Source organism: Antennarius striatus, chromosome 13, assembly GCF_040054535.1.
Source record: "Antennarius striatus isolate MH-2024 chromosome 13, ASM4005453v1, whole genome shotgun sequence".
Lineage (NCBI taxonomy): Eukaryota > Metazoa > Chordata > Actinopteri > Lophiiformes > Antennariidae > Antennarius > Antennarius striatus.
Window position 1 is genome coordinate 13,715,001 of NC_090788.1, and position 10,591 is coordinate 13,725,591.

The window sequence follows — 10,591 nt, forward strand, 5'->3', positions numbered from 1 at the left end:
ATAAATACTATATAAAATAGAACTTCAAAATAAATATATCTATAAAGGGAACCTTTTACACGGGAGACTTTTTTGTTATACCTAAACAAAACAAAGTACAGATCTTATCATTGCAAAGGCATAAAGAAATGGAGTAGCATCACCCAGATGAATGACACTTTTAACCTTGTTTGAGCTATACTTAAAAAATGGTTGTCCACAAACAAGGACATACATGGGTGTATGTGTAAAAATCCCAGCATTGTAGTAAAGGAAAAAAAAAAGTTAAGAAAAAAAAAGTTCAAATTTGTCATTGTCAGGGATATTTCCACATCCTGAACAGGCTAGTGAGCGCTTGTAAAAGTATAAAGCTAAAGTGAAAGTGTAGCACATCACAGTCGCAGTGACAGAGATGAATATAATAAGAAAAGAAAGGCAGCTACTGTTGAAAAACGAGGTCCACTGGTTAAAAAGATGGCACATAACACAGCTGGAGAGAAAAACAGGGATTCAGGAGAAACAGAGAAACAGACTTGTCTTTCTCTCCCGTCTCTGTGGTATGACAAGTTTTATGCACAGCAGCTGTCTTTGTCAATCAAGGCTGAGGATGTTTGTTGGACAATTTCTCAAGGAGGAAACACGGGATAGGAGGGGAGGGGAAAATGAAGCAAGAAAGAGAAAAAGTGGGATGAGAGCAGAGACACTGAGCTGTAACAGCAGGAAGTGGGTCGATCCAGATAGGGGTAAGTTGTGTTCCCTATGTGGTTTGAATAAGTCCAGTCTTCAGGACTCAGAGGAACCGGGTGAACTAGCTTAACCTCTCCACTGCTAATGAGCCATGGATAGCATATACAGCAAGAGTTTTTCATTTATTGCCGGGGACATTTTATGTAAAATCAAATGCTAGCGAAAGAAAGACCTGTTTTTTGTTTTTTGTTTTGCCCCTCCTGAATCTTTCTCTCATCAACATTCCTCTTCTCTTAATCTCACACCAAAAACATCTTACCCTCAAAATATATATCTAATATATTCTCTATATATTTTGTACTGAATTGTAGTTATAATGTACCATGCAATCTTTCAAGGACATTTAAAAGTATCTTCTAAAGAACACAAATGTAGTGAAACTATTTACAGCAAAGAACATTTCACCTGCATAGCTCTATTACTAAATATATTGTTAAAACAATAGTAATTTTCATTGGCCACCTACAGGTACTTGGCCTTTGCCCAGTCACACAATCGTTCTTCAGTTTTGGCACCTTTCTTGTGGACTGAATTGCTAGGTTTTTGAAAATATTGCCTCATATATTCAAGACGAAGGACAGTGTTTTTTTTTTTCTCCTTTGTTCCTGTGTTATATCAGCTTTGTGCAACAAGACAAAATACAAGTGTGATCAAAGTTATGCACCCTTAGAAAAATTCAGGGTCCAATATGGAATAGGTGCATGATATGGGGCAACAAAGACAGTCTGCCTCCATGCCAAACAGAAAAGGCCATCTGTTTTAAAAAGCAGCATGCCTTTACGAACTAACCAACTGCACTCAACTCCATTTGGCAAGAACGCATAACTGAGATAACTCAGTGAAAAACAAGCCACTGTATTCTAGCTTACTTTGGCAAACTCCTAAGAAAGTCATGCAAGCCACAAAAATAGACATTAGACAGACTATCTGATCAACACATTTATGCAGCATTATGATTAGAATTTAATGAAGACGTAGCAATTAAGGGGGCCTGGGACATGTGGTAAATGCGGTGCACGTAATTATGAGATAGCTAGGGTGGTTAATACTGTGCTTTATTACATCTTTTAAGGGGTTTGTATCTTCCTTAAAAGGTTGTGCAAGTGGCAGGTTTGATTTCTACAAAGGCTGATGGAACAGAAACTTTGCTTATGCCCCCCCCCCTTTTTTTTTAACTTTCTATAATCCCCTATCTCTATCCCTTCTCCTCCAGAAACATTATTTTATGACCAGTTTGACTCTTAGCTTACTTTTAAAAATTATTCACAATTGCCTTTCTGTCCTAAAATGTTTCTTTGCTTTTTTGTGCAAAGACGAAGTAGACCAGGCTCTAAACAGTCTAGAAATCAACATGCTGTAGGCAAGGTTCTAGAGTGGATAACTGTTATAGTCCCTGAGAAGGTTGGGTGTACTTTTTTTTCTTTTACACATTTTTCTACAACACGTCAACTTCTAGCACGGTGGGTAACCATTAGACTAGAGCATGCAGGTCATGGCATGCATTACCTCTGAAGTGATTGGTGAACAGCATTCAAAATCATTGAGCATATTTGGGCTTCAACCCCCAAATGTGAAACACTCCGTTAAGTTGTCGTCTCTCTCCTTTTACAGCGGCATTTTCACAATACAGGGTGAGAATTATGGGAAACTATCGTCATGATCAAGTGGAAAACATGTTTGCTTTTACAATTCTTCTGTGGAGATAAAAATATTGAGATTTTTTTTTAGTATCACCAAGCTAACATTTTTGAGTTTTAAGAGGAATAAATCACCAAATGATGGGATGATAGCCGATGAAGTGAGTGAGAAAATTGGGGTCTCACTCTTGCACTGACCTACCAAGATCCCGTAGGCAATCACTTGTTTTTCATATTTGTTCAAAGAGGGGATACTGAGCTGTGCTTTTGGGTTTTAGAGTTGGGGTGCATAAAATTTTTATCTCCACCGAATTTTAATTTGGGGATCAAAATCAGCTTCGGGTTAGTTACCATAACAAATTAGCTGTGACACACAGAGCAGCACATCGGTACAATGATTTTGTGCCTTCAGCCATCCTTGCAAAACAGCACAAATACCAGTCCATTAATCTTATCTCTTCTTGTGACCAAAAAACACACACAAAAAAACAACAACCAAAAAACAATCTTCAGAGGGGCCGTTAGCTTTTCTTAATAGCTAGCTCCCACTGATCCGACCCCATCTGATAATCAATGTTATCAACCATAAGCAAAGAAGCCATTTTAGTACCTTTGTTTTACACAAGTCAATGTCCAACAGATTGAGGTGAAGTTTAAGGAGTTGGTTTTGGATTGTCCAAATCATAGAGAGCAAGCAAGTTCTGTGTGGTCCAGTCATTTTAGCAAGAATACCGCAAGCCGATTTGGTCCAGTATCATGACCCCTCCTGCTGCTTCTCCAGCATCCCTGATTTTGCTTCCACTCCCCCACTATTAGATACAGGAGCACTCACCCCACTTTGTGAGTTCTTGCAGCGGCAACCTGGTCTGCTAATATTGTCATAACACTTCTGTCCCAGTTTAGCCAGGCCTGTGGCTGGCAAGTAACAGACCAGGCAAGGAAGGACAAAGGAAAGGGCAGCCATGAAGGACCAGCGAGCGCAGCAATTGGCCTGGGAGCATGAGCAGGGCTTATCGGCGCAAGACCCTTCATCATCCTCGTCTTCGGTGCAGTGGTAGAAGATGCCTTTAACCAAGCACATGCAGGTGGCTGCATCCACCAGGCTCTGAGCAGAGCACAGGCACTCCTGGTTGCAAACCCAGCAAGAAGGTAGGGTTCGAGGAAGCGTACAGTCCGTGCATCTGCACTTTCCGCAGTGCTCACAGAGAAGGAGGTGCTTCTTTTCTGCTGGGGAGGAAGGTATCACAGCCAGCCCCTGCTGTCCTCCAGCCGTACACACACCTCCTGTTGGCACCTTTGGAGACTTGAGGTCCAGCAGTTTTGAGGAGGAGGAAGAGGAGGAGGAGGAGGAGGAACAGGAAGAAGCAGAGGAAGAGGAGGTAAGGACTTTTGAATCAGAGGAAGTAAAGCAGCCTGGAGTTCGGTTACTGATTGTGTTGATGATTGGTTGGTTGTCCACTGTTGGGGTGGGGGCAGCATGGTCCAACAGCCTCTGATCAGACGATGTGCTGCTGCTGCTGCTGATAGAACTGGGCCTCCCACTGAAGGAAATCCAAGGGTGGGTGGTGTTGTCTTGATGCGAGTGGGGCTCACACCTGGCTTGCTGGTGGTGGTGATGTAGGTGATTGTGATGGTTGTTGTGGTTTGCCCCCAGGAAGGCCTCCTGACTTTGTCCAAGCCAAGTGGTTCTTCGGTTCACAGACTTCTGGTTTGGAGGCTGCTGGGAGATGACAGCTGGGCTGTCAATGTAATCATTCTCGACATGTGAAGACTTTATCTGGTCAATAGGATAGATGGTTAGAGGGTGCTGCAGGTGGCCATAGGGCACTCGACTGTCCAGCAGGGGTTGGGACATTAGAGATGACGACACTCCGGGGATGTGGTGGGGAACCCTGGACTCCATATATAGGCTGTTGCCTGGCACGTCTTCAGTCTAAAGCAGCATTTAGTAACACTGCAGAGACAGAAACAAAAGACTGTTATAGTTACGTTATAATAAGGCCGTGCTCTTTTTTTCCAATTACATCCTATTTTTTTTTGTCAAAACACATTGTCCTCAATCACACATAATATAGAATCTAATAAAGATGTAAAGAATAAAAAAGACAAAACAAACAATGAGATAATGTGGCATCAAATGAGTCTACAACATAAAAAAGAGCTGTCAAAAGAATGAGATCTGCAGAGTGCATGAATTGCCTTTACCCAAACCACTCAATATACGTGTAATTCACACTTATTAAGTAATAATACAATTACGCTGTGTTCAATGATCACATGGCTTTACATTTATAACCCACAACTGATTTCTGATGTCTGCAATGATGCTCTGCTAAAAAACTGCATTTTGTTTTTGAGAATTTACTGTATGGTAGTTGCAAATCATATCGTTGGGGATCACTTGATTTCAAATCAAGTCAGTCTTCAGTATCTCATTACAGATTCCTTTCCATTCGAAATCTTTGCACTAATCTGAATGTAGAATGTGTAAACGTTCAGGAACTTAAAACTGCATACCAAAAGGGCTTCAAACCTCCTCCATTCTAACTTTGACGTTAGAACAATGTAAGTTGGGCTCTTATCACCTCCCTTCCAAGGAACAGGGAGCACCAGGGAGCAGGGTTTGCATGCAAAAGACTCAAAGAAACAAAACAAGGCAGCGCAGAGGTGCTGGCTGCCAGAAACAACACTTCAACAGGAAAATAAGAAAACGAGGTACGTTTTTATATCATCACAAAACATGCCAAACACTTTTTGAGTTCCAGTAATTATACCATCTGGGCTTTTTCTCCTCTTAACATGCTCTACTTGAATGAAGACAGACCAGTCGAGGAATTCATGAATGGGTCTGATTTTGTGAATGAAATCTCTTGGCTGCACTTGGTGTGGCAAACATGAATCAATGCACTTTTCTGCATCACGATGACTGAACAGAATCCGCTTCACTCCTTAACTAACCTACTTTACATTATTCTAAAAAGGTGTTTGAAAGATAATACCACTACATTAACACCTCTACTGTCGCGTTTCATTACAGTGTCACAAAATCAAAACCAACAAAAGACACGTCACGGTTCAGAATATCCTCTCAATATAAGCTGAATTTCGTCGGGACGAGCTGGTGGTGATGTTTCGCTCTGATTTCTGCCGGAGCGATACTTGAAGTGCGTCAATGTGTCGGTGACGCGTTGGTCTCCTCGGCTCTTGTTCTGGTTTTCCTCTTGAATTTGCAACAGCCTGGTTGAGAAACCTGTTGCGACATTGCTGGCACTGACCCAAGAGTTAGTGATCGGCAAATAAAGATGATTATGGGTTCCAAGCCGGAAAAGTGCGTGTGTGTCTGTGTGCGTGTGTGTGTGCGTGTGCGCGTCCCTCCCTTCAATAAGAGTAGATGTGAGTCGACTGAGTCATATCAACCGGAGGCGGCTCGGTCCTCTCAAACAGCATGTCAGCAAGCAAACAGCCATTGTGTGAGTGTATTAAACACCTGATAACATGACCGAATGTGTTGAAACGACTTCAGCGCAACGTCTGGAAAGAGGGTGCTGCGCCGTCACACACGGTTTTCACGATTATGAGGTCGTTTTTAATAAAAAAACAAAAAAAAAACGCAAGTTGATCAGTCAATGTGGACGGAATAAATTAATAAATAATAATTTAAAAAAAAAGCAATCGAAATGTAAAATTTGACATTAACTGCAGGAAGGCGGACTGTATGGAAAAGCGTCTGCCGAACACCTGACGCGGACACGGTGCGCTGTGGAACCAGGACAAGACGCGCAACCGAACCGCACCGCAAGTTCAAACTCGTACACCATTAAATTGAACGGGCAGTTGATTAAATATAGATTAGTTCTGCTGGATTTAATGGATTTAATGGATTTAATTAACCCAACAGCAAAGTGGTCGAGGTAGATGATGAAATACGCTAAGGTAGCTCCGTGTTGTTAAGGATGGCGACACATGGGACACATTTCCCCCTCTCTCTGCTCCCTCAGCGTCGCATTCGGTTCCAAACCGGTTCAGTATTGGATTTTGAGTGTAAACACGACACCAGGAAACAGCTTGTTGCAAAATATACTTTACAAGTACGTTTTCACGGCTGCGATCCGGGTGGATTGTGAGGAGCAGTGGAGCAGGAAGGCTGGATTGTCGATTCACGAAGACACACACGCACAAAAATTACAAATATTTAACTAGGAAAAAAAAAGAAGAAGAGAGGATTACTTACGGTGGTTTCAGCATAAAAATGACATTTCTTCAAATGCGCACTACGTTTGCGCTCAGAGTAAAATCCAATCCAAAACACGTAGCTCCACAAATATAAATCCAAGTATTTTTAAGATTTAATATGAGCAAAAAGGAGAACCGTCTCCTGCACTATTCTCTACTCGCTGGAGTGGAAGAAGCGACTGCGATTGTGGACGCAGAGCTTTGGTTATGATGTTGCAACCACCGAGGGGGAGGGAAGTGAGTTTTTATGAATGGGAGGGTTGAGGAAGGGAAAGGGACGGCGCTGCGCAGATGCTTAGTTTTTTTTTTTTTTTTTTGCTCCTTTTTTTGTGAATGGGAGGGAAGAGCGACCCGACAGGGCTGAAATGCGGAGGTTACATTTTTATGAATGGGGAGGACTCCGAATGACATTGCGCATGCGCGGTGCTGAGATTTTTATGAATGGGAAGAAATGGCGAATGAGGCGTGTGTGCATGAGAGAGGGAGGGAGAGAAAGACAGAGGGGGGGGGAGGAGATGGGTTTTTTTGGTCACAAGGGCAATGTCAGGGCTGATTTACATAGAGAGTTGACTCATGTGGCCGTGGTGCCACTCTCGCTTTATTTTAGACTGTTAATTTAGGACATGTACTGCTCGGGCTTCCTGTCGGGCTACATGTTAACGGACCCGTGGTTGTGGTGTTACTGTGTAATAGATGAGAGCAAGAAGTGGGATTAATCTGCAATGATTAAAGTTTTTCCACTGCTGACAAATCTAATCTGTAATTTGATTTATATTTTGAGTAAAGTAAAGCCAAAACGCGTCTGATGTCAAAGCAGAGGTCACAGCCATGACCCCCTCCGGTTGAGAGACGCGCAAAATGGTTTTCAGGAACATGATGCATTTTATTTTGATAAATAAATTAATAAAGGCGTAAGATGAGGGTTGTTTCCCGCTGACGTCAATGCACGCCGGACGAAGTTATCAATAGAAAACTTCTGATCACATGCTTCGGCTCGATGAGGGCTAAATAATTGCCCCTCCCTTTGTGCTCCTTCTACATTTAAAGCCGTTTATTGCGAGCAAGGACGTGCCCTTTCCTCCCTCTGCTCCAATGTGAGGTATGACTATACAGCTTCTATGGTGATGTGAAAAATAGAGGGGACGGGGGAGGGGTATGACAAGCTGGGAGAGAGAGGGGGGGTGGGGGGTGGGGGGGTTATAACGCCTTCCCTGAAACGCAAACCAGCATGAGGGCAGTTAGGATTCACAAAAGGACAGGATGTTGTTGATTTGTACCGAAACCACACGGAGGAAATGAGTGTGAATTTCCTTTCTCTCTGACATCCCAGTGTGTGTGTGTGTGTGTGTGTGTGTGTGTGTGTGTGTGTGTGTCAACCCCCACCCCTCATGTTGGAGCTTCTAACCAGTCAAAGGTTAACAGTTGTTCTATTATTCGTTTGCACACATCACCACCATAAAAACTGCATTTCCAAATAAGGATTATGAGACCGGGGAAAGTATTATTTATTTGTAATGCGTGGTTTGTGGGCTATGATCAATATACCACCCACAGAGTAATATGTACAGAGATTATATAGAATGTAATCAGTTTTATTTGTACCAATAGCTTAGTCAGTTTTTATTCAAGTAGAACATTCTTTTGTTTAATTAGAATATTGTTGTAGCCGCAATTTATTGTATAAATTTAACAATAATTAATAACCTATCCATAAAAGTGTTGTTTGTGCAAATTGTAAAGTCGTTTGAAAATTTTTGGGATTAATTATATTTATTTATTTAAGAGTAAAAGTGTATTAGTTTAGATAAACTTATAGTTCAACTTTTCGTCTAAATGTTGTAAAAATGAATGAAAGTAAATTGTTTAAAAGACAGATATAAGGAAAGCTTTCATAATCTACTAGTAATAAATCTCAGGTGGCAGCCTCTGGTTCATTTTCATTTGCCTCGCTCTCACACACGTATTGTTGGTGCTTGAGGAGTTCTGTCTGCAGCTGCGTGGCTTGCAGGCATGGCCTTTGGAACACGTTGGCTGAATTCTAGTTTTCTTGTCAAAGCAATCATTCTGGCACGCATGGACAGAAAGAAAAGGCCTAGATTTCTCTCCCTTCGAACTTTCCTTCTTGCCACATTTGCTTATGTTTATTACACTGAGTGTACAATTTTGTGGATTTAGTTTCATGTATGTCATATGAACTTTTTTTTTTCTGAATTTCACTTTGCAAACACTAAAAAAAACCTCCTTTAATTTTGTTTTGAGTATTGTCTGAATTTTTATACTTATCACTGGATATGCTTCACTAAACTAGTGGTTCCTGCCGGTCTTGTATTTCCTGAGTAAATTTGATAAACATTCAGTGTGTCTGTGTCTGGAAGAGTGCAAGGGGACAGTCCTTCTTCTTCTTCTTCTTCTGTCGTGTGTCCTTAGACCTTCAGCTCCGTTGTAACAAGCCATTCCAGTTTGTCATCGTCCAGGTTAACCAGATCCTGATCACCATTTGGAGGCCGGTATATGGGGCAGCTGGTCACAATGTGCAATGTCACAATGTCTGTAGTGGGTCTCCACACTCGCAGCGGGCGCTGTCTGTGAGACCCCACTTCTGCATTGTGGCACCAAAACGTCCCACACCTGTCCTCAGGCGATTGAGTGTTGTCCACTCCTTACGGGGGAGGTTCTGGCCGGGAGCATCTGTGGGGTCCTCGATGTAGTGGTGAAGCCTGGATGGGTCTGCTGCCTTCCATTGGTCCCTCCATTTCCCCCTTACCCAGGAAGCCCTGGAGGTGTCGGGGACAGTCCTTACTTAAATGCAAATCTTGGTAGTTGGGGGTGGGGGAGTGTTATTCAGACTCTTACCTCTGGCACATCACAATACACGTCTCTCATTCTGAATGCTTTTTAAGTGCATTTCACACCAGGTCACTATGTCTGTACTGAGATTTTCTCACACACAGGACATAAAATCATCACATACCACGGGGTGTCAAAGCTCTCAGGAAACTTTGTTAAATCTACTTAGCAGTTGAACAAGTGAGGTAGTTAGCTAGCTGATAAATGGTTGGAAAAGATCCAAATATATTTTTAAAAAATCAAGATAAGTTATAAAATAAAAAAACTGTGACCTAAAAATCAAAATAAATATTAAGCTACATAAATACTTAGGATAAAACATTTGGCTTTGAAATACTATAAATAGCTGGCTAACAGTAAGGTGTCACAAGTAAAGGTTTAAATGTAAAGGTTAAGGGTTTGAAATAGGTGAAAATTACTGGTTTAAATAGATCAAAGTAACGGAGAAATGAATGAAATGGCGAACAGGCGTACTAAAATGATAAACTGAAAAGTTAAATACACACCTAAACTGTCTGGAAGTGTCAAACTGTTGAAACAAGTAATTGTACCATGAGCTTCTCTCACTATCAGTACAAACACTGAGAATTTTATCATTCCAAGAGAACACATGATGTGTCATGATGACATAGAGGCAGGCCTACTTGAGCTCATGTGAAGGACTGTGTGGTTGGCAACCAGGGCGAAGTGTCAGTGTAAGGTTAGGATTTCGACCAATAGTAATAGAGTAAGCAAATGGGGTGTTAAAACCCACAGGAACACTCCGACTGAGAGCTGGATTGTTGAAAACTCTATAGTTTGCTTATAGTAAGAGGAGGACCTCGACCACTAGGCCAGGTAGCTCTAACTCCTCAAATATTGACTTCCTCTTTGCCTGCCCGCTCAGGAGGTGTGTTTGTGTGCTCTGGAGTCAAGAGAGGTGTGTGGTAAGAGAGGTAGGAAGGGAGGGATGGGGCAAATGTACGTGTGGTTGTGTGCATTTGTGCATCCACATCCATCAAAATAAAGAGTCTGATGACTTTGGCCTGCCCTTATTGTGCAATAATAGGATACATTCGAGTTAATACACTCGGACCCATTACAGCAGTCTGAAATTCCTGTAGAAAAAATAACACAGAGGCCATATTAGTTTCACTGCTGGCATAAGA

The 10,591-nt window shown here is 41.9% G+C and overlaps 1 protein-coding gene across 1 annotated transcript in view; it reads right to left on the reverse strand.

Moving 5' to 3' along the window:
* Positions 1-6,802, reverse strand: part of spry4 (sprouty homolog 4 (Drosophila)) — a 6,869-nt gene extending 67 nt beyond the window's left edge. The window contains exons 1-2 of the mRNA XM_068330816.1: positions 6,595-6,802; positions 1-4,317 (exon numbers count right to left, since the gene is read on the reverse strand). The exon at positions 1-4,317 is cut by the window's left edge and continues 67 nt beyond it. Coding sequence (XP_068186917.1) covers positions 3,118-4,266 — 1,149 coding nt within the window. The 5' untranslated portion in view covers positions 4,267-4,317; positions 6,595-6,802 and the 3' untranslated portion in view covers positions 1-3,117. The remainder of the gene's footprint in view (positions 4,318-6,594) is intronic.
* Between the last annotated feature and the right edge of the window lie 3,789 nt (positions 6,803-10,591).